The 25,364-nt window shown below is 41.9% G+C and overlaps 1 protein-coding gene across 2 annotated transcripts in view; it reads right to left on the reverse strand.

Annotated features, from left to right (window-relative positions):
- The window catches only part of EXOC2 (exocyst complex component 2), a 2,261,550-nt gene that overhangs the window by 1,965,435 nt on the left and 270,751 nt on the right, over positions 1-25,364 (reverse strand). For both annotated transcript variants that reach the window (XM_044065154.1, XM_044065156.1), the window contains exon 2: positions 22,741-22,899. In XM_044065154.1, coding sequence (XP_043921089.1) covers positions 22,741-22,858 — 118 coding nt within the window. In that variant the 5' untranslated portion in view covers positions 22,859-22,899. The remainder of the gene's footprint in view (positions 1-22,740; positions 22,900-25,364) is intronic.

Consider the following 25,364-nt stretch of genomic DNA (forward strand, 5'->3'; position numbering starts at 1 on the left):
GCATAAAGGAAGGATTATGCGTAATGATACCCTATCCTTATGAAAAATCAAAAAAGGCTCTACCGCCATAAGGGCCTGCAACTCAGAAACCCTTCTTGCAGAAGTAATGGCCAACAAAAAAGCAGTCTTCTATGACAAGTATTTCAATTCAGCAGTAGCTGCAGGCTCAAAAGGTTGTAGAGTAAGTTTCTCCAACACAAAATTGAGATCCCAAGCAGGAGTAGGAGCTCTACGTGGGGGTCTTATATTCTTTGCCCCTCTAAGAAATTGCTTGAACAAAGGATGAAAACAATGGTGGGTCACAATCATAGTGAGCTGAAATTGCTGCAGCATGAATCTTAATGGAAGAGAAAGACAAACCTTTGTCCAATAACTCAGTAAGATATTGAAGAGCCACACTCAAATTAGGCTCAGAAATCTCCAAATTGTTTGCTGCACTCCAAAATAAAAATCTCTTCCATTTTTCTCGTACACTTTCCTTGTACTAGGTCTTCTGGCTTCCATAATCACATTTAAAACTTGTTGAGGAAGTTGAGACCTGCTGTGTTTCAAAACAGAATATGCCAGGCTGTTAGATGAAGAGAGTGTAGCTTGACATTGAGCAGGTGACCGTCCCTCTGAGACAACAGGTGTGGAATCAAAGGTAAAGGCCATGGAGGCATCCTTACCAGACTCCTCAGTAATGGGTACCAGTGTTGCCGAGGCCAATCTGGAGCTATTAAAATCATCCTTGGCTTGTCTTGTCTGACCTTCAGGAGCACCTTTGGGAGAAGAGGCAGAGGTGGAAAGGCATACACATGAAGATTTTTCCAACTGAAAGAAAGAGCATCCACTTTCCAAGCTGTGTGATGAAACCTCTTTGTGCAAAACTTTGGCAGCTGGTGGTTTAGTGGAGAAGCGAACAGATCTATGTCTGGAGTTCCCCATGACACTGTCAATTTTTGAAATACATGAAGATCCAGTTTCCACTGTGGGGATCCATGATTTGTCTGCTTAACACATCTGCTAAGGAGTTCTGTGCTCCTGGCAGAAACCTTGCCTGAAGATTTAGTTGCAAGCTGAGCGCAGTCTCCCATAAAATCATTGCTTGCCTGCACAACGGGTAAGAATGTGTTCCCCCTTGTTTGTTGATGTACCACATGACAGTTGTGTTGTCTGTTAGAATCAACACCTGCCCTGGAAGAAGTAACTCCTTGAAAGCCATTAATGCAAACTGGACTGCTAACATCTCTTTCATGTTGATATGTAGATGCTGTAGTCTGGCAGGCCACTTGTCTTGTATCCACTTTCCATTTAGATGAGCTCCCCAAGCAATGTCTGAGGCATCTGTCGTTAAGATCTGACTCGCCTCTGGCCGGGTCACAGAGAGTCCCTTGTTTAGGTGACATTCCTGAGCCCACCACATAAATTCCTTTTGAATGCAAGGTATTATTTGAATGACAGTGTCCAAATGCTGGCAGTGCTGTGTCCATACATTTTTGAGATACCATTGCAGCTTCCTCATATGCAGTTTGGCATTGGGAAGCACCAGAATACAAGATGCCATGAACCCTAAGGCTTGAAGGACTGTCCTTGCAGTCAGCCCGGACTGAAGAGATAGGTGATGGAAGTAACTGGAAAGATTCTGTTGTTTGTCCGGGGTTAAAAAGGCCATCTGGGCTGCTGTATTTAGTCTCACACCCAGAAAGCACATGTCTTGAGAGGGTACTAGACTGGACTTTATTTCGTTCACAGAATACCCTAGGCATCTTAGCACTGCTATCACATATTCCAAATGCTGTAAAAGGTCTTCCTTTTCTTGAGCCAGAATCAGGCAGTCGTCCAAGTAAGGATAGATTTGAATTCCCTTTAGTCTGAAATAAGCTATCACTGGAGCCAGAACCTTTGTGAATACTCTGGGCGCAGTAGATAAGCCAAAGGGCAATGCAGAGAACTGATAATGAGAATTTCCAGCTCGAAAACGCAGATACTTCCTGCAACTTAGTCTGATAGGCACATGAAGGTAAGCTTCCTTGAGATCTAAAGTTACCATCCAGTGATCTTTGCCCAGTAGAGGTAAAAGCTGTTGTAACGTCAACATTTTGAACTTGAGAATGTCCAGATAAGTGTTGAGGATAGATAAATCCAAAATTGGTCTCCACGTGTTCCCCTTCTTCGGTACTAGGAACAGGCGAGAATAAAATCCTAGGCCCCTTTCTGGCACAGGAACTGGCTGAATGGCCCCTATTTGGAGCAACAGAGAAATTTGCTTGTGAGCCTCTTTTCTTTGTAGAGGAGGAATGTCTGGCATGCCTTTGAAAGGAGGCAAGGTATGGAAATAAAACCTGTAACCGTGGTGAATGATATCCAGAACCCATTTGTCTTGGGTAATTAAATCCCAATTTTCTTTGAAAAGAGACAGCCTTCCTCCCAAAGGTGCTGCCAGGCGAGAATGTACTGGCAGCTGAAAAGGCAGGTCATTGGGTCTGTTTACGAAAGGACTGACCCCTGCCCTCACCAGAAGTCTGAGCAGGTGAACTCCTGTTCTAGGCCTAAAAGAACCTTGAGCTCTGCCCCTACCACGCCTAGACCTACCCCTAGACTGGGAATCATAAGCAGGATATGTCCATCCCTTAGTAGGCCAATTTCTACTAAACTTCGGAGGCTGCACCTGCAAAAAATCCTTAACAGTTTGCATAGACTTAGCCTTGTCCTCCATTTTCTTTAAAACTGCTTCCACAGGCGAACCAAACAACACATCAGACTGTAAAGGAGCATCCAAAATCCTTGTCTTAACATGCTCAGCTAAATTCTGATCCCTCAACCAGGCGTGCCTACGAAGAACAGAACCAGTGGCAGCCACCCTCAAGGAGGCCTGTACAGCATCAAAACCACACTGCAAGGAATGCTTACCCACCTGTTCAGACACATGAACTAAATCCTGCAACTCTTTACACTCAATACCTTCAGCCAGAGCATCCACCTTAGACTTCAATTGTGAAAGGAGATAATTCTGATATTTTAACATGTGAAACTGACAATTCAACGCCCTCATGGCTAAAGTGGAAGAAGTATACACTTTCTTTCCCCATCTATCCAAAGCCCTTGCCTCTTTATCAGGAGGAACAGGATTTTTAACAACAGAAGCCTTCACACCTTTAGGCCCCTGAGAGACAGTTTCCGGGTCTGCCCTAGGACTCTTAAAAAGATACTTATGGGCTTCAGGCACCCTATAGTACCTATCCGGTTTAACTGGGGCAGGAGGCAAAGAATCAGGATTCAGGGAAGCCTCTGCAAAACATCTTCTACCACATTCAGAACAGGAGGTATAGCTAAAGGCCTATGCTGGGGTAAAACAAGAATTCCCTAAGCCTCTTCCTGGAATCAGAGAAATCTTGACCTTCCCATTTAAAATGCTCCCTCATGGAATGCAGAGTCTCTGAAAATGAAAAATCCTCAGGAGGCGAAGCTGAAGGAGTAGAATCATCCACATCAGAATCAGAATAAGGAGGATACTCCTGCAAGTCTTCAGCAAGACTCAGAAGCCTCGAACATTGCTCAAAACTCTCAAACTCAGGTTCCACCCTAGGCCTCTTATCAGGAGGGGGCATAGAACCTCTAATCATAGTAATCAAATCCTCTGCCATTTTAAGCATATGCCTCTTAGGCAAAGACCCTGAAACACTAGGAGAAACCCCCACTGAAGCTAAACTAGGCCTGCCTCTTAAAGAAGCCTTGGAAACAGAAGGGGAGGCCCTAATCACCTTAGGAAGAGAGGGAAGAACAGCCACCTGAGAAGCCCCTTCAGCCTGGCCTACTTCCTGAGAGGACACATCCTGTAACAGTAAAGTCTCTCCCTGAGACTCCAAAGAAACTCCTGGCAGAACCTCCGGCTCCACTGAGCCTTCCAAAGAACCGACGTCCGGGACTGTCGGTTCTTCCACTCTAGGCTTTGCTGCTTTGTCCTTGCGCTTTTTGGCCGAAGCGGGCGTCGGAGCATCCGACGGCATTTTATAATTACAACGCTTCCCAAAAACTAACCTGGCACAGTCTAACCTTCTCTTAATAGTGCGTTTGTTAAACCTAGCACAAGAGCGGCATCCAACAACGTCGTGCTCAGGCCCTAAACAAGGTATACACAAAGTATGGTAATCCCTATGAGGTATCCGTTTCCCACAAGAAATACAGTTATTCACTTTTTCTGACATCCGGTTAAATACTGAGGCAAGAAAAACCAAAATATTCCCCAACGGGGTACTTAGCCAACTTTGATTCGGTCTGAAACTCTGACTTCAGAAACTTTCAGAACGCCAACCTGCACTCGCAAAACTGCTTCTGCATCGGACCATGCGGCAAAAAAGACTGAGGATATGACGTCGGTCATGCGCATTAGTACCCTGACGTACTGACGTCAGTCTAATGCGCCCTGACCGACGTCAGCCATATACTTTGGTATTCGGGCCGACTGGACAGCGGACTACCCAATAGTTAGGACTGCAGCAATGTGGAATGAAGAACATCAACAAATACAACAACAGCTACCAAAGCAAAATACAGTCTACACAAAAAACACACTATACTACAAGACTATTTTATTAGGAAAGCCTCAAACTTAAACGGCTAGCCTAAGAAGAAAGGTAGAAGGAAATCTTCTAACTTAAACAACTAACCTGACAAGAAGAGGATGGGGGGAGGGGTGGGGGAGAACTCTCTAAGTTAAATGAGTTCTACAAGGTAAAGAAGGAATACTACAACTAAACACTAGCTATTACAAAAAACAAGACTAATCGTTAACAATAAAACACTGAAAAATAGAATTCTATAGTAAGAAAGTTATACAAAAAAACTTTATACGAGCCTGAGCCAGAAAAATGACACCTCGCAGCTGAAGCGGCAAACAAGATCTGGGTAGCTATCGCTAGGCATCATGGGATAAAGGGTAGCCTCGAGCCAGTAAATAGCTCTCGAGCTATAGAAGATGGCAGAGTCGGAGCCGAGGATCGGCTCCGATCCAATCAGCAAGAACGAAGGCGAGACAGACAACTTAACATCAATACATCTGCCTTGTCTATTTTTGTCCTTCCTCAACCGATGGATCTCAAATCCAACCTCGGACCCAGCTTCTGGCCCATTCAACAGACTTTGGCTCCATAGCTCAGGCTCTTACCCTTACCCATAATCCTCTCCTAAGTCTGGATTACCTCAGATCAAGTTTGCCCCCAGTAAGTCATTCTAGCATCTTGCAACACAAAAAGGTACCTAGTCAAAAACACAGTTTAAATTAAACTACATTATACTTAAAATAGATAAAAGGAAGAAGATGGCTGGAGCTCATTTAGACAAAGTAGGGAAGAATCACTCCTCAAGACAAAGAAGGAGCCAAAAGAAAAATCTTCCAAACCCAGAAGGGAGCTGAGGGCAGAAGGTTGAGGAAGGATGAAAACAGACAACACAGATGCATCATTATGATGAGTACAAAACTTTTGTATCTGATGTTGTCTTTTTCATCCATTCCTCAACCAAAAGGACAAGACTCCCCAGCTAGGAAAAAACCCTAAGTGGTCTTCAAGGAAGGATACTGTGGAGTGCAGCTGAGACAAAAGATGCTCTATCCCTAGATAAACTGTTCAATTTGTAATGAGCAAATGAGCACTGGACCAAGTGACAGCTGCACAAATGTCATCTATGGAGGCCAAGGAACAGAAAGCAGACGAAGTGGCCACAGATCTGTGGAATGAGCCTTAAGGGATTTACAAAAAGCCACTCTTTATACTTATAGTCCACAGGGTCATCTTATCCTTATGAAAAAACAGATAAGGCATTTGAGAAGATTGTCTGGAGTTCTGATACTTGTCTAGCCAACTTATCTGCAACCAGAAAAATGGTTTTCCAAGACAAAAACTTTTAATTCACCTTTGCAGTGGGCTCAAAGGGATACAGCATCAAAACCTGAAGTAGTACTGTTAAATCCCATGGGGGAGTAGGATCCTTAATAGGTGACTGAAGTAAAACGGTGCCTTTGAGAAAGGTCTTGTATAGTTTCAGTGATGCCAAGAAAGATTAGTTTTCATCTAAATGAAAATTAGAAATGGTAGCAAGTTGGACCTTAACTGTACAATAACTAGCCCTACTATTGAAAATGGAGACAAGAAAGTCAAGGATAGCAAACATAGTTGCTGAAAATGGGTCCAGTTGTCCTTGGAGAGTCCAGACAGAAAATCTTTTCCATATGCTCTTATAAATCTTCTTAGTAGAATCTTTCGGGGAAGATGGAAGTATATGACACACTGTGGAAGAAAGCCTGGACTGTGTAGCCATTACTGGAAGTGGAGAAACCATGTGGTCAACATGAGGGTCTAAATATCTGGATGAGTGAGACAGAACGTCCTAAGAAAGATACAACAGCTGGGAAGGGTGTACCAGGTGAGGCCACAGAAAGAGGAACTACACTTGCCGAGGCCAGAATGGCACAGTGGTGATTACTTTGCTCTTCCACCAAGATGCTTTCTAACAAAACTTGGGAAAGAGAGAAGTTGGGTGGGAAGGCACGAGGAGACCATGGGGCCAATCATGAATTAGACACTCTTTCGGTGACTCTCCCTCTGGAGGGATCACAGCAAAGTACCTGCTGCACTTGGAATTTTGAGGAGAGGCAAAGAGGTTGCAGCATGTTTGGCCTCACTGGTGAAAAATCCTGTCTGCCACTAATGGGTTGAGAGAGCATTCATGAGGCAGTAAGAGGGACCCTTACGTTTGTCTGCTAGCAAGTTGGACTTCCAATAAATATGCACTGCCAGCAGAAAGCAGCCAGGACAGATCACCCACTGCCATGTTCTCAATGCTTCTCAGCATAAGGGGAAAGACTGGGATCCTCCCATTTGTTGATGTCCCAAACCACTGACATGATGTCCGTCTGAAGAGCAATCACCCCATGGAGGAAGAATACCTTGAAATGCTGAAACTCTAATAGGACTGCTCTCATTTCCAGGACACTGATGAAGATTGACCTTCAATGGAGACCACATGCCTGAAACTGTCCTTCTCAAGTAATGCCCCCCACCTACATCCTTGTAGGGTCAAACAAAGATGGATTATTTAACGGGAACACTGATGAAGAATGTCTTGAAGGGCTCCACAGAATCATAAAGGTGCATCCAGGCCTACCTTCTTACTGCGATGCCTGAACCAGCAGCTCTCAAAGCTCCCTCTGAGGTGTGAGAAATCAGCCTAATTCTGGCATTCAACAGGGAGAGAAGGGTGGCTAGTTGTGAAGACACAGTCTTTTTGTCTTCCACAGACATGATTGTGAGAGGGAGTTGGAAAACTCCCTTGCTTCAATTGGCCTGATCATTTGGTTTAACAAGGTAATTATCTGGTCTCTTGGGGATAGGTTCCATGACATCCAAAGCCTTCCAGGCCTGGTAGAATTTCACCTGAGAGGACTACCCAGGACGTAGCTGAGCTGGCTCTGAAAGCCTCGAGAAACAAATTACTCCTCCTGTGGGGGGGGGGGGGGTTCAGAAGACCAACTAGCTGTCTCAAAAGTTTAAGGATTTCACCAAAAGTGACACATTCAAGGGTTGACATGTGGAACTCCTCTCCCTTCATCAAAATCAATGTCTTCTATCAAAGACTCCTGTGGGGAATCTAGGTGCCTCCATTTGCAAGTATGCTTCAGAGGGGGATCTCCTGTGGAATGCTTTGAGAGGACGCAGAAGTGTGGGCAAAATCCTGGATGAAGACTATCTCTAGGCTTGATCAGACTGGCTGCCTCAGCGGAACAGGATGAAAACATTTGTTGCACAAATTAGAGAGTTGTGGAGGGGTGGACTCGAAGGGGCAAGATGTCTTCTCAACAGAAGTGGAAAATGCTCTCTCCACTACGTCAAAGACAGAGGCCCTTGGAGAAAGTACAGTTTTGTACCTACCATAAATGTAGATGTCCGAACTGGATAGCATCTGCAGTCATAACAACTGGGTTGTCCTGTCGTCAGGCAGCCCTTCGGTCGGCCGGATTCCAAAGTCCGGGTCCGGCTTCGGCTGATGTCGCACTTCACCCGACGTCATCTCTGCAGGTCCTCGGGTATAAAGGCATCAGCCAACGCCATTTTCTTCAGTGTTTCTTGCCCCAGATGCCAGTTGCCCTCTTGGAAGGCTAAATTTTGGGTAAAAATGCCAATGTTTCCCAAAGGATAGAAGGCAAACACAAAAATAAGCATGTATGTAGATATATACAAACAAATACACCATAAGAGACTCCCCCCCCACCATCTAGCTATTAGGAGGGTAAATACCCTAGGAGTACCACAGAGGGGAAGGAGGGAGGGTAATCCTGACTGCAGATGCTATCCAGTTCGGACATCTACATTTATGGTAGGTACAAAACTGTACTATGTCCTTCATGGATGCATCTGCAGTCATAACAACTGGGTAGAATACCATAGCCAACTAGGGGAGGAGGAAGAATAGATTATGGTGTGGTTAGGATCCCTTGCAGTACAGCAGTGGCAAACCCTGCTCGGGATCTGGAATACAGAGGTAAATTATAATGCTTGGCAAATGTATGCACGGAGGTCCAAGTAGCCGCCTCAATAATGTCCTTGGTTGCCACTCCTCGTAAGAAGGCTGTGGTAGTGGCTGTTGCTCTTGTAGAATGAGGTCGTATGTTCTGTGGAATTGGTTTTCCATGGAAGGAGTAACAGAATCATATGCAATTTCCTATCCATTTGGAGATTGTCTGTTTGGAAATTGCTTTTCCTTCCCTTCCTGTTGCATAGGCTACAAAAAGCTGGTCAGTTTTTCTGTTACTTTTTGTTCTGTCCAGGTAGTAGCGTAGCTGTCTGTGTACATCCAAGGTATGCAGCATTCTTTCCTCTCTGTTTTGTGGGTTGGGGAAGAAGGTGGGTAGGTGGATTGCCTGGTTTAAGGACACTCTGGATACCACCTTAGGCATAAATGTAGGATTAGTCCTCATGGACACTCTGTCTTGGTGGAAGATTAGGAAGGGTTTTACTGCCATTAGGGCCTGAAGTTCAGAAACTCTCCTTGCTGAGGTTATTGCCAGTAGGAAAGCAGTTTTCCATGAAAGATGCTGTAGGTCTGCTGTTGCTGCTGGTTCAAAAGGTGCGAGTGTCAACTTTTCTAGCACAAAGTTCAAATCCCAAGCTGGCAGTGGTGGTTTCCTAGGAGGTTTTACATTCTTGATCCCTCTGAGGAACTGCCTGAGTAGAGGATGTGAGAAGACAGGTGGATCAAAGCTGTATTCTGCTGAAATAGCTGATGCATGTATCTTGATGGAGGAATAGGACAGGCCTGTATGTAGAAGCTCTGCCAAGTACTCCAGAATGTTAGCCATATCTATATTCGACACATCCTTCCCTCTTTCAGCACTCCAAATGACAAACCTTTTCCATTTCCCTGCATAGTTCCTTCTTGTTGAAGGTCTGCGGGCTTCAAGGATAATGTCTTTAATCCTTTGGGAGAGATCTGGAATAGTTGCTGTTATGTGATGTGCCATGCAGTCAGCTGCAACGTTTTTAGGTTTGGATGCATGATGCTGTAGTTGTTCTGAGTTAACATCAAAGGCATCAGGGGTATTGACCACATTTTGTCCCGAGACATGCTCCTCAGCAATGGGTACCAGTGTTGTCTTGGCCAGTTTGGAGCTATCAGGATTATCCTTGGACGTTCCTCCTTGATTTTTAGTAATACCTTGTGTATCAAGGGAAGAGGTGGGAATGCATATGCTGTCAGGCCTTTCCAACTGAAGGAGAGCGAATCCACTTTCGATGCAAGTGGATGGAATGTCCTTGTGCAGAATTTTTTGAGCTGGTGGTTGAGAGGGGAAGCGAATAGATCTATCTGTGGCATTCCCCATTTCTTTGCGATGGTCTTGAAGATGTCCGGGTGTAGCATCCATTCGTGAGCATCCGAGGTGGTTCTGCTTAACATGTCTGCTAGAGTGTTCTCCTTTCCCGGTACAAACATTGCCTGTAACTGGATGTTGTAGCTGAGTGCCAGGTTCCAAAGGTCCAAAGTCATTCTGCATAGGGGGTATGAATGAGTGCCTCCCTGTTTGTTGATGTACCACATGACTGTGGTGTTGTCTGTCCTTATCATCAAATAGCCTTCTTTGAGAAATGGTTTGAATTTTTGGATTGCCAGTTTTACTGCCAGCATTTCTTTTAGGTTGATGTGCAGGTGAAGCTGGTCCTGCGTCCACAATCCTTGCACGCATTTGTCCAGCATGTGAGCCCCCCATCCTAGGTCTGAGGCGTCTGTTGTGATGGTTTGGCTTGCTTGATATTTGTGAAAGGGTAAGCCTGGGTTTGACTGGCATGCTTGAGCCCACCATATGAACTCCTGTTTTAGGCATGGAATTAGTGGAATTTCTGCTTCTAGGCTGTGCCTGTGTTGGGACCATAAATTTTTTAGGTACCACTGTAGTTTTCTCATATGCAGTCTGGCATGTGGAACCAAGATTATGCATGATGCCATGAAGCCCAAGGCCTGCAGAACTTTTCTTGCTGTTAGCTTGCTGTGGTTTGTTAGTGCCAAGAAGTAAAGAGGGAGATCTTTTGTTTTTCTGCAGTTAGGAATGCCATTTGTTTTACTGTGTCCAATTCAGCCCAAGAATGTCCTTGTTTGGGATGGAATCAGCCTTGATTTTTGCAAATTGACTGTGTATCCCAGTGCTTGTAGCAAGTAAATGACCCTTTGTAAATCTGTTGTCAGCTTGCTTTTGTTGTCCCCTTGTAGTAGGCAGTCGTCCAGGTATGGATAAATTTGGATTCCCTGTAGTCTGCAGTGGGCGATTACTGATGCCAGGCATTTTGTGAATACTCTGGGTGCAGTAGATAAGCCAAAAGGCAATGCTGAGAATTGATAGTGCTCTGATCCTGCAAGAAATCTGAGGTATCTTCTGCAATTTGGTCGAATGGGGACGTGCAGGTATGCCTCCTTGAGATCTAGAGTTACCAGCCAACACTCCTTGCCCAGCATGGGAAGAAGTTGCTGTAGGGTCAGCATCTTGAATTTTGGGACAATGATGTATGTGTTTAAGGTGGACAGATCGAGAATAGGTCTCCAACTTTTTTCCTTTCTTGGAACTAGGAATAGTCTGGAGTAGAATCCTTTGCCTTGTTCTGTTATTGGTACTCTTTCCACTGCTCTCATCTTTGTTAATTGCATTATCTGCTGTAGAGCTTCTGTTTTTTGATTTGGAGGTAGGTTTGGCATTCCTCTTTTGACTGGTATAGTGTGGAAGTGGAACCGGTAACCTTGGTCTATGGTTTGCAAAATCCACTTGTCTTTTGTGATATAGTGCCAGTTCTTTGAAAATAAGGTTAATTTTCCGCCTAAGGGTGCTGCTATTTGTTCCCTGGTAGGCGGAGTTAGAATCAAGTCACTGTGATTGCCCTGTTGTAGTGGTAGTGGCTGTGCCTGTGGCTCTGTTATTACCTTGCCACTGTCGTCCTCTGTAGGCACCCCTCTGGATTGATTTCTGCCTCTGGAACGTCTATTCCTGCCCCTTTGGGATCTTGTGGAGTCAGGAAAGGACCAATTTTGGCAGGCCAGTTCCTGCTAAACCTTGGGGCTGAACCTGCAAGAAATCTTTAACCGTTTGTACAGATTTTGCCTTTTCTTCCATTTTCTTCATTACCTGCTGGGCAGGTGTACCAAACAAACTGGTCTTATCCATAGGAGCATCTAATAACTTAGCTTTAACATGATCCGGTAAAACTTGTTCCTTCAGCCATGCATGTCTTCTTATCACTGTGCCAGTCATGGCTGATCTAAATGAAGCCTCCAGTGCATCATAGCCACATTTTAAGGAATGGTTACTAACCTGTTGTATGTTATTTACCATTTCTAATAGATTTTTCTTATCTATAGAGTCATCAGAGGATAGCTTTTTAGTTAACTGATCAAGCATAAACTCTTGGTATTGTATCATGTGAAACTGACAGTTTAAAGCTCTAGCTGAGAGAGTAGCAGAGGTGTAAACCTTTTGCCCCATCTGTCTAAAGACCTGGCTTCCCTTTCAGAAGGAATAGGGTTTTTTGCTGTGGTTGAGGCTACTGCCTTAGGGCCCTGGGATATAGTCTCGGGGTCTGCAAGTGGGGCCTTGTATAGGTGATGATGAGTGTCTGGCACCCTGTAAAATCTATCTGGTTTGGCAGGTGCTGGAGGTAAAGAATCTGGTGCAGTGCAAACATCATTAAATGCATCGTCCACAACAGAGAGGACAGGAGGTATAGCTAAGGGCCTGTGTTGTGGTAGGTGCAGAAAAGTCCTAAGTCTTTTTCTGGAGTCTGAAAAATCCTGTTCCTGCCATTGGAATTGTTCTCTCATGGCATGTAAGGTTTCCCCAAAGGAGAATTCTTCTGGTGGGGAAGCAGCTGGAATGGATTCTTCAGCATTTGAGTCCTCAAAATTGGAGAAAGGAGCCTCTGGCTGGTCTGTAATATCTGAGTCTTCCGCAGAATCATCAGAGGACACAGGCTCGAGGGGCTCTGCTCTAGGTCTCTTTTCTGGGGGCTGAGAGGCCCTGTCTGGGTGAGATTGAGATCCCTAATTAAGGATATTAAATCTTCTGCCAGAGTAAGCATTTGTGAACTAGAAGTGGGCCTGGTTGAGGGGGGTTTAACAGGCACTGACTTAGTAGATTTGGCTGCTTTAGCCCTGGCGAAGGCCTTAATAGACATGGCTGCAGGAGGCCTAGCAGCACCACGTGCTGGGGTAGAGACATCCAAAGGGATGGTGTCTGATAAGTCACTAGTAACCACTGTAGTAGGTAAAATTTCTGAGGCCGATTCAAGTAAGGTAACCGGAACCTCAGTAGTAGTCATTGATTCGGCTGTACTCTGATCAGTTTTCTCAGTTTCGGCCGAAACCGAGACACTCGCGGTTTGCTTAACCATGGTTTCGGCCGAAACCGCGGACCGCGAGTGTCGGTCTTTTTCTTTGTGTTTTTTAACAATTTGGGTAGTCGGAGGATCTGACGGCATAATGTACGCAAATTCAGAGCCGAAAAACTGTTCAGCAAACTCCGACCGACGTCTAAGCGTTCGTCGGTTGAAAGAAGCACAGGCCGAACAGGCTGCTACGTCGTGGTCTGGGCCTAAACAAGGCAAACAGTAAGAGTGGAAATCTTTATGAGGTATTTGTTTCCCACAAGTTAAACAGTTATTGACTTTTTCTGACATCGGCTGAGGCAAGAAAGAGTCCCCAACGGGGTACTTAGCTTTTAGAAGTCTTCGAAGTAGTGTTCGGTAGTAGTAATCTCTGGATCTGACCGACCGGCACTTGCGAACAGCTTCTGCTTCGGGCGCCACGCGGCAAGAAAGACTGAAGAAAATGGCGTCGGCTGATGCCTTTATACCCGAGGACCTGCAGAGTTGACGTCGGGTGAAGTGCAACATCAGCCGAAGCCGGACCCGGACTTTGGAATCCGGCCGACCGAAGGGCTGCCTGACGACAGGACAACCCAGTTGTTATGACTGCAGATGCATCCATGAAGGACATCCAAGAATCAACTAGGTAGGAGGTGAGGCAACCTTCCCAGAATGGCTCTGAGCATCCCCAAGACCCTGCCTCAATGCACTGGTCTGGGCCAAACTGTCCAGCTCAGAGGGGAACAGATGGCTCTGAAAAGATCAGAGATGAACCCCCCCCCCCCCCCCGAGATCATGTGCTGACACTACGTCTCAGACATTCTTCAAGCTCCGACACTGTCGGAGCCATCTGGATTAAAGGAAGTGTTGGAGTCAACGAGGGCCAGGCCTTATGATCTGACATAGACAAACTCAGGATTCTTGACTCAGTAGACTCTGAAACCAGAGGGCAGATCAGAATAGGAGTCAAAGTCTTTCAGGAAGGTCTACATCTCCATTGAGGTATCTCTTGCAATAAAGATGAATGAACCCTCAAGGAAATAGGCTTTGGACAAAATCTGGGCAACTTAAGGCATGCAGACTTTGATTTGGATCAAGTCAGATCTGAGGGAGCAGTCGGATCTGAGGATCTCAGTATTGATCAAGTCAGAGCCAAGAAATTTTGCAATCTTTTTACGGCAGAGACGATCCAAAGTAGGAGGAGGACAGAGGCCAGGGGAATGTTTCCCAAATCTTTAACCTTACCAGGGAATCCCTGTCCAATGTTTCTAAAGATTTCTTGGAGGGGGGACTCCAGAAGATGAAGAAAAAGATGTAACCTTTTAATACAAGTTTACTTCTGCGCTCGACCAGTGCTCAATGATTAAATCATGCAAAAATGTCACAATGCTAAGATGCCCTGAATAAACAATATAAATCTAAATATAAAATAGGAAGCAATAAATGCACTCGAGTGGGTGTCTGAAATATACATTTTGTGCCCACATGATGAGCACTTTTTAAACCCAGCTAGTTTTTCAGTATTTCGAAAACAACAAACAGCAAAAAGAGAGGCAGCTACAAAAAAAAGGGAAGATGAGGAAGGAAGGACTACCCACAATGGTAACACCAAAGACAAGCAACAGTACTCAAGGAAATACCAACAATGGTAAAGGAGAAGTGCCACAACACTAAGTTAGCACAGGCCCACACACACACACAAATATATATATATATATATATATGTAGAATCCAAACAATGACCAAGGAATAAATGTGTATACCAGTCCAAACAAAGATGAAGTGCCTATAAAATCCAGCCAAAGCACTTCTATACATCCAAGGCTACAAGCTCATTACCAACCACTTGTCGGAATAAAGATGGAAATAGTGGCTGCAACAGTCTTTTGACCAACCTCAGTGTACCTTGTGTTTAGGCTGTAGTCCACTATCAAACCAAGAATATTTCTAGAACTGCTTCCTTGTACACATCCAATCTCAGACAAACACCATTCGGTTCCTTAAACTCTGTTATACCATATAAACTGTTAGCAGGCTGCTTCCTTGTACAAATCCAGCATCAGTAAAAGAAAAAACCATTCGGTTCAACCTTCTTTATTCATGTGAGCGCTTTCACGGCAATACAGAGCCGCTTCATCAGACAAACAACAAGTGCTCTGAAAAATACATAGAAGGAAGTCACTCCTACTAACTTCCTGGTATGCTGTGCTAAAGCATTTAAAGTGGCAGTGCAATAATAAAATCAAATAATATAAAATCAAATAATTCATAATAGCAATGTTACAAATACAAATAAAACTCTGAAAAACTTCATTTTAACAACACATAACATCATTATTACAAAGCCAACGTGTTATACAGATCACACTTTGATTAAAACTTCTTGCGAGTAAGATACTCAAGCTAACAAGATGTCTAAGCGACATAGCACATTGAAATAGCTCTTCTCATATACAAATCCAAAAGGTCAAATTCGAGTAATGTACATAACACATACAAAAGTCCATATTGGCGACAGAACCAACTACATGTTCAAAATGCTGATATAAGACCAATGTGGATTTGCTAACAGATTTTATACACACAGATTATAGTTATTCAATATGCATTTCAAACAATTTTTGGTTTTTTATATCACTTTTCAGTTTGTATACATGGTTTTAATTATTGATTTTATCCTTAATATCCTACATTTGTTATAGATCCAGATATATTAGCAAACGCTCATTGTTCAACCCAGATACATTTACTTCATAGAGTGATTGTTTAGCATAGCATTTCATTTTGTCCCCCCCCCCCCCCTTACACCACATTGGTCTTATATCAGCATTTTGAACATGTAGTTGGTTCTGTCGCCAATATGGACGTTGCTTTTTTGTATGTGTTATGTACATTACTCGAATTTGACCTTTTGGATTTGTATATGAGAAGAGCTATTTCAATGTGCTATGTCGCTTAGACATCTTGTTAGCTTGAGTATCTTACTCGCAAGAAGTTTTAATCAAAGTGTGATCTGTATAACACGTTGGCTTTGTAATAATGATGTTATGTGTTGTTAAAATGAAGTTTTTCAGAGTTTTATTTGTATTTGTAACATTGCTATTATGAATTATTTGATTTTATATTATTTGATTTTATTATTGCACTGCCACTTTAAATGCTTTAGCACAGCATACCAGGAAGTTAGTAGGAGTGACTTCCTTCTATGTATTTTAAAATTGGCTCTTACAGAGCACTTGTTGTTTGTCTGATGAAGCGGCTCTGTATTGCCGTGAATAAAGAAGGTTGAACCGAATGGTTTTCTTTTACTGATGCTGGGTTTGTATAAGTAAGCAGTCTGCTAACAGTTTATATGGTATAACAGAGTTTAAGGAACGAATGGTGTTTGTCTCTAGGAGATTGGATGTGTACAAGGAAGCAGTTCGCCTAGAAATATTCTTGGTTTGATAGTGGACTACAGCCTAAACACAAGGTACACTGAGGTTGGTAAAAAAGACTGTTGCAGCCACTATCTCTATCTTTATTCCGACAAGTGGTTGGTAATGAGCCTTGGATGTATAGAAGTGCTTTGGCTGGATTTTATAGGCACTTCATCTTTGTTTGGACTGGTATACACATTTATTCCTTGGCATTGTTTGGATTCTACATAAATTTGGGATTTGGTGGTTTCTACTACATACTGGATATGGAAGGCGTGGGTGTAAACAACAGTACTGGTAATGTAACCTCTTTTAATATGCATATACGAGGCCTTATGGAGGATGTGGCTAATCCACTAGTTAACTTTGATGGTTGCATGACTGTGAATGATATGGACACTGAACTGAGAGACGAAGCTCTCATTAAATCAATTAAAAGAGAAATGGATAATGATTTATTTAAATTTACACATGGAGGCATGTTTAGCCAAGGGTGTTATACCCAGGGGCTTGAGAATTTTGAACATGCCCACTTATGGAAATTTGTACCCTGGATTGCTGCAAAGATGGCAGCAAATTAATCTAGATGCAAGTCGCTCCTATATTAAATTATTAATTGATTTCTTCCTTCCTATAGAGGAAGAATGCAAGAAAAACATGGTCAGCTTACATGGAGCACTGTTCTAGGGGATAGTGCCACTGAGTTCTATGTACGGGAATTATCACCCGGGTGGGTCGATATGAAACTAATCTACTCAACAATAAAAAGAAGAAGCTGAGTAGAGATATTAAAGACTTCTCGGAGCACCATGTTTTTGTAACCATGTTGGAAACGAGGAGTAACCAAGGTACAGAGAGAGAATCTAGCAATACCCGTAGTAGGGGTAATTATAATAGAACATATGCTAACGTCAACCGAGTAGAAGGTACTGGTTCACACTATACTAGACGTAGCAGTGTTACTGGTGTAGATCATAATGCTGGTTCCACCAATACTTCAAATGTTACACCTAATCCTTTAGTGGGTGAGACACCTAGTGTGGCCCCTCCGTTAAATACACCTTTGACTAGTGATATGCCACCCCATGATGGAGGAGCTTCAGCAAGTATATTGAATCCTATTCAATCGCCTCTAGGTAACACCACTTCTTCGGTGTATACCACCCCCTGTGAGAGTAACAAGGACATGGTAGTAACCACCAATGATGAGGCACCACAGAATACATCCCTAGCAGGGGTAGTAAGAAGGAAGATCCAACTAGAGAAAGTTGAGCTGCACAACCCCTTGGATGCCCCTTTTCCAATTCGGTTGAACCGGAAAAGATCGTTGGAGAACGACTATGCACGTGGGGCCAAGAGGAAAGACCTCTTTCCTCGAATCAGCAACAAACTCTACCCAACTTTTGGGGTCACATGAACTGATTTTCAATATCTCTGGCCAAATGTTGTCTGAACCAGAGTTGCGAATACTAAACAAAGGGATGTCATTCATTCCAGCCTCCAGAATTGACCTGAGTCAATCCATTATGTCTGTTAGATTGTTTGCTAGGAATATTGGCCTTAAATTAATCTTTGGTGATAAACAAGGATGTGAAGCACCAAATCTTAGAAGGAAAAGTGAATACATGCCACCTTTCAACTCGAATATAGATATATTTGTAAAAGCAGTCGAGAGGGACATTTATAATATGCAATGCATTCACGAACCAGACATACATGAAAATCTTACTAAAGAGGAAATTCAAGCCCTGAATGGTCTCAGGTCGAACAGCAGAATAGTCATAAGACCGGCTGACAAGGGAGGTGCCATAGTAGTTTTGGACTCCCTATACTACAACACCAAGATGTCTACTATGCTTAATGCAGAAGCATATGAAAAGGTTTCTACCAATAGTGTACACCAAATGAAAGTTTACATAGATGAAACTTTGGTTGAGCTCAAATTGGCTGGACACTTATCTGAAGATCTCTTTAGGTTTTTGCAAGTGGACTATCCAGTTATTCCGATCATCTCAGGACTTCCGAAAATACATAAGAACCTTCATTTACCGGAATTCAGACCTATTGTTGCAGGGTCTGGGTGGCTAACTGAGCCCCTATCTATGTATCTAGATTATGAATTTAAACCAACATTATTTAAGTCTGATTGTATCTTGAAAGATACAGAACATTTGTTAAAAGAATTATGCATGTTAACACGTGATCTCAATGCAGCCAGAATAGCATCGGCACTGTTTGTGACTATGGATGTAACCTCTCTATTCACTTGCATACCGAATGGTGAGGGCATCCAGATGCTACAACGGTATCTCACCAGCAAATCTGGCCTTAATCAGAACAAGATAGAGTTTCTATCTCGGTTAATGGAGATTGTTCTAAATCACAACATCTTTCTATTTGGGAATACCTGTTATAAGCAAGTGAAAGGGGTCGCCATGGGCACTAGCTGTGCCAACAGCTATGCCAACCTGGTCATGGCGACCTTTGAAGAAGTATACATCATTAACGAACCTCACATAATATTTTACAAAAGGTTTGTGGATATTTTTATGGGGAGGCACTGTTGATCAATTACATGTATTCCATAACAAGTTGAATTCCAGTAGCTCTTTTTTAAAATTTACCATGAATTTTAGTATTGAGTCCATTGACTTTCTGGATGTAACCATTTACAAGCAAGGCAATAGCATTAATCTGAAGATACATCGGAAACCCTGCTACAAGCCTTCTTTTCTTCACAGAGACAGCATGCACCCTCCACATATTTTTCAGAACATCATAAAAGGACAAGCTATGAGAATATCCAGGCTTTCCCTACAGATGTCGACTATCAGCAAGGGTTGAATGAGCTAAGTGATGGCCTTCTTATTCTGAAGATGAAATCCAAAAAGTATATACAGAAATGCAATATCTCAGACAGAATAGAGCAAAACCATACTTGTTGGGTGGTGAAAGTAGAAGACCTCTAGATTCCATTGCCAATAATTTCATTGGCTTTGTTATGCCTTATGGAATAGGCTGTAACATGCTACGAACTCTAATCAACAAGCACTGGAACATTCTTACCGCCAATGAGAGCATTACCAGATTAGTGGGCCATACTCCATCTTTTGTTTTCAGTAATATGTTGAATCTGAAAAGGTTGTTATGCAACAGTAAAGGCCTAGGGCTTCAAGAAAGGTCAGGTTTTGAAAGAACAAATAAGTGTGGCAGGTGTGCACAATGCCAATATGTAGATGAATCACACTACTATAGGCATCCTGTTTCAGGTCACCTTTGGACACTAAATCAGAACAGTGACTGTAACACCAGAAACATTGTTTATATTGCACACTGTACCTACTGTTTTTCATTTTATGTTGGTAAAACCAACAGGTCCCTTAGAGAACGGATAAGGGACCACTGCTACTGCCTAGCTAGAAAACAAGAATGTAGTGCTCTATCGAAGCACACCATGAGAGAAGGAGCAACACACACCTTTTTATTTCAAGTGCTCCAAGTTGTGATACCTAATCCTAGACTAGGCAATATAGTCAACCTCACTGAACAAGCGGAGCTAAAGTGGATATGCAGGCTAGCGGCCCATAGGGAGAAAGGCCTGAATGAAGTTCTGTCCATTAAACCGCAGTTGAAGGCCAGACCTTTGAGATGATCTAGATGACCTCATTTTCTGTTGCCTCATATTCTCCATTTGTACTTTGATAAATTGATTACATAATATTTAGGCTTCAAGGTTATACTATGGCCTCCACATATACATCACTTGGTACTGTTGGTTTATGAATTGTATCCACAGTAGGCCAGTTCTGTATATTTTATGCTGAATAGGATATGTCAACATTCTCATTTGTCATACCTAGTTTGGTTAAATGTTGTAAGACCCAGTCCAGTGTATTCATTTAGGTTGTTTTGTGGATTTGCTAACAGATTTTATACACACAGATTATAGTTATTCAATATGCATTTCAAACAATTTTTGGTTTTTTATATCACTTTTCAGTTTGTATACATGGTTTTAATTATTGATTTTATCCTTAATATCCTACATTTGTTATAGATCCAGATATATTAGCACATTGTTCAACCCAGATACATTTACTTCATAGAGTGATTGTTTAGCATAGCATTTCATTTTGTCCCCTTACACCACATTGGTCTTATATCAGCATTTTGAACATGTAGTTGGTTCTGTTTGTTTTTGTATGTGTTATGTACATTACTCGAATTTGACCTTTTGGATTTGTATATGAGGAGCTATTTCAATGTGCTAGACATCTTGTTAGCTTGAGTATCTTAAAGTTTTAATCAAAGTGTGATCTGTATAACACGTTGGCTTTGTAATAATGATGTTATGTGTTGTTAAAATGAAGTTTTTCAGAGTTTTATTTGTATTTGTAACATTGCTATTATGAATTATTTGATTTTATATTATTTGATTTTATTATTGCACTGCCACTTTAAATGCTTTAGCACAGCATACCAGGAAGTTAGTAGGAGTGACTTCCTTCTATGTATTTTAAAAATTGGCTCTTACAGAGCACTTGTTGTTTGTCTGATGAAGCGGCTCTGTATTGCCGTGAAAGCTCACATGAATAAAGAAGGTTGAACGAATGGTTTTTCTTTTACTGATGCTGGATTTGTACAAGGAAGCAGCCTGCTAACAGTTTATATGGTATAACAGAGTTTAAGGAACGAATGGTGTTTGTCTCTGTACAAGGAAGCAGTTGAAATATTCTTGGTTTGATAGTGGACTACAGCCTAAACACAAGGTACACTGAGGTTGGTCAAAAAAGACTGTTGCAGCCACTATTTCCATCTTTATTCCGACAAGTGGTTGGTAATGAGCTTGTAGCCTTGGATGTATAGAAGTGCTTTGGCTGGATTTTATAGGCACTTCATCTTTGTTTGGACTGGTATACACATTTATTCCTTGCGTCATTGTTTGGATTCTACATAAATTTGGGATTTGGTGGTTTCTACTATATATATATATATATATATATATATATATATATAGATAGATACACATACATACACACACACTATATATAGCTAGATAGATATAGATATATACATACCACACAATACACACACACTCAGATATTATATTATACATTTTTTCCTACTATAGAAAGAAAGAGGAGGAAAGGAACTAGATACAAAGTAATGCGCTAGGGAGAAATAAGAAAATGTGACTTATCTAGTACCAAAGACCACTCAAGCCACAGGTGACCACATCCAAACACTGAAGCGGCAAACAAAATATGGAGTAATCTGGGTTTAGGAGAGGATTATGGGTAAGAGAAGTAGGTTGAGCTACAGAGTCAAAGTCTACTAAAGTGGGCGAAGCCAGATACGAGGTCAGATCAGAGACCCATCGGATGAGGAACGGATGAAAAAGGCATCAGATCAACATTTAAACTGACAGGAAAAATAATGTTCTCATTTAAAAGTACAATACAGTCTTGTGACAGTCCACTAAAACACAAACTTCTAGCTTTAAAATAACTTTCCTGAAGAGAAAAGACTTATCAATAAGTTTTTTTCTCCACAAGGGGAACTTATCTGCTCAGCAAAGGAACAGCACAAGCTGATCATCAATCATCAAAAGACTCTGTGGAGCATACTCTTCATCAGCAGTCAGCTCAGCTTGAAATACCTTAAAGTTTGGGCACATGGAAGATATCCTGAAGCTTTGAACGCTGACCATCTGTTATATCCATGGCAGGAAATAACCCATATAGCTAAGGCTACTGCAGCTTTGATTAATACGAACATCTGCCCTCACTCCAAGGAGTGAAGTACCAAACATGTTATATCCTTAACCCAATTAGTGTAGGGTTCAAGAAACAACATAAAATGTGCAATCTACCTGGTGACACAGTGCCATTTGCTTCATCATGCTATCATCATGCCATAATAAAAAAATATTTGTATTTTAAATTACTTGTGCTTCAATGTCTTATAATTCTGCAAGGGCACATGCCTTCCCAAAGAACTCTTTTCACACTGTCTACTCCACCTCTCTCTATTTTTACTACTGGATTATCCTTTCTTTGCAGGGAATGGTCATACTATATTTCTGACATGCAGAGCCCAAAAGGTTCGCCATCACTGGACTAGACTCATACTAGGTCTGCTGTAGTCATTCCGTACAAAAGAAAATGCTGTTTTGCACCTCCTACTTAAATATCACAACATTTGAAGTTCCACATCTAATTTATGAAACGTCCAAATCAGCAAAAGAAAAAAGGTACTTCTGTCATTCAGCCAGCATTGCTGCAGTGAAGGGAGAGAGGTTACCCCATTTTGCAAAAGTTTAAACTGTCAACTGTACATTCAGCTGCATTCTTAAATTGACCTATAGTTACACCAAGAATTATGAAAAAAATGCAGGTAAACTACTTGGACCAGGAGGGAGAAGATCAAGCAAATGTTAATCTTACCTATCAGATCGGCAGTCCCAGTTCCTAGATTTTCTCCCCGGATGGTGACCTTCTTCCCAGCTATCCCTTCATTAGGGGAGATACCAGTAACAAGAGGAGGTGGACGTGCTGGTGACATTGTGATTGGTCCCTTCCAAAGATGCAGACAGACTCAGGCATCTGCAACATAAGTAAATAATTAGCAGAAACACTTTTAAACTGAAATGTCAAACACATTTAGGAGAAACATTTTATTTATTAACTATTTTTAAGCAGGTAAGTAAGCATATACTTGCGGCCCTTTTTCTCCCATGAGTTGGGTAAAAAGGAGCAGGACAACAGCAATCTACACTGGCAACTCAGAGCAGTTAATCAGCAAATCTGTCTTTGAGAAGAAACTAGAGTGCCTAGAGAAAAAGTACAGTTGTGTCCCAAATACCACAATAATTGTAGATGTTTGAGTATATTCTGATTCTTGGGTTTTCCTGCCATGCAGAAGCCCATAATAAATTAGATTTACTGGTCTTTGATTCATCCCTAGCTGGCGGACATCTGAGGACAGACCTCTGGATGTCAAGGTATAAGAAGGCCATCTGTCTGCACCATCTTCAGGTCTTTCTAGACAGTGAACAAGGATTCATGTTCAAGAATAGCACAACCTCCCCAGCTGTCTGAATTTGAATGTGTAAGAGGAAGATAATAGGAGCTGAGCAGTCAAGTGCTCTGGATTATGCGGAACATAAGGCTCTCTTAGGTGCTTTTCCACTGTTCCGCACTGAACAGTGATGGCTCCGGTTTGTGAGCTTGTATACCGCAAATAGAGCTAATCGGCATTGAGGTATATGAGCCAATCAAGAGATATTTTCTAGGTAAAGCAAGCCAATGAGGTAAGAAAGAAATTGGCCAATCATTACAGGACTTTCCCTTAACACAGCCGACAGCAACATCACAATGGGGTTTTGCGCCACTGCGAAACCTTGAAAAACAGTTATAGTAAAACACTTATTCTTTTGTTTACTTTTGGAACATGCTTCTTTTGCTGGAGGAGTGAGGAGAACCGGAGTGTAGTTAGGACATGGGGACGGTGGCACTCCCGCTGGGCTGGTTCGGAGGTTTTGTGGAGTTTGCCTGCCTTCCTTTTGTTTTTTTGTACCAGATTTAGTGGTGTTTACAGCTGCCTTGCCTACCTCTTTTCCTTGGTGACTTGATGCAGGTTATAATGGGTGAGGAATGGTAGACACCAATTTTATAAATGAAATCTAGGTTTTTGCCAAGTCTGTTCTATTATTTTGAATTTGATTATGGTCATTAATGCAAAACTGGAGATTTATGCTAGTTATTGTTAAGATAATGTGTGTGTGTGTATATATATATATATATATATATATATATATATATATATATATATATATATGCAAAATCTGTTTGTTGTGTTAACATTTATAGGATTTGTGGTGCAGTGTTGTAAAAGTCATACAATGTAGGTGGATGCAAAAGACTTCTTCCTTGATGAATCATTGAGGGTTGCAGCATGTTAATAATGCCCAACATTAGAGTTTCATGCTTTGCAGTTTCATTGTTCATTAAATGTAGGCTGATGCAAAAACCTGTTCCATTAATGTTTTTGAACACATTACAGTAGTAGATTGCTGTTGCATTTTGTTTTGAGTTACTGTTCTGTTTCTAAATGTGTCCTTTTGTTACATTTCATAATGCTGCATTTTCTACTCTTAATACTGAGGTTATCACTACTGTTATTTGTGGTTGTGGATTTGTGTAATTAGATGTGCTGTGGTACAATATTGCAGGTATTTTGGTAAATAGCGTTGCAACAGACTGTTTTAGTCATGCAAGATTTCATTTCAGTTGATTTACAGAGTAGAGTTTTTTCTCAGGGGAAGACATTTGAAATTTTAGGGGTGCTATGCAGTATGCAGAACATTTTGTGCCATATTCTTGACCAGTTACATACAGCGGCATACAATAAGGAGTGTGCATCTAAAGTACTTATGTCCATAGATATAGTGCGATAATTGTTTACAGTGTGAAATATATAGCAGGGTAGTGTTTAGCAGACATTTAGAGCAATGCAATATTGTAGGAAATGGTATTTATGGGCAGTTTTACTTTGATTCTGTATAGTAGTAGTTTTGATTTTAGTTTGATACTCTCTGGTAGTTCTGTTTTGCATTTGATTATTTATGGTACTGAACATTATAAACAAGTTTGATTTAAATTACACGTTGTGTTTTTATAGAACTTTTAGAAATGTATACTGTTAATTTTTGGCTATGTACTTGAACTTCATGTTTTTGTTTAAAAGCCCACTTCAACCAGGTGCCAAGGAAATGGCACATTTTCACGTAGTACGAAAACAGGGTGTTCCACATTTTGGCTGTTTGTCACACATTGTTAGGTTGTATGCTCCACATTGGCCTCTTAAGAGGTTGAGAGCTATGAATAGGAGGCAGAGAGAGATGGTGGTGATAAGGGCATTATCTGTCAGAAACTCCCCTCCCATTTGCACCCAGCAAGGGAGAGAGAATAGTCACCAGAAAGAGGGCTTGGAGGGTGGGCGTTTGTACTGCAGCACTGATCTACTCCAACATCTACAATTATGATAAGTGGGACACAAATGCACTATG

This window comes from Protopterus annectens, chromosome 3.part0, assembly GCF_019279795.1.
Source record: "Protopterus annectens isolate FY-2018-M chromosome 3.part0, PAN1.0, whole genome shotgun sequence".
NCBI lineage: Eukaryota > Metazoa > Chordata > Ceratodontiformes > Protopteridae > Protopterus > Protopterus annectens.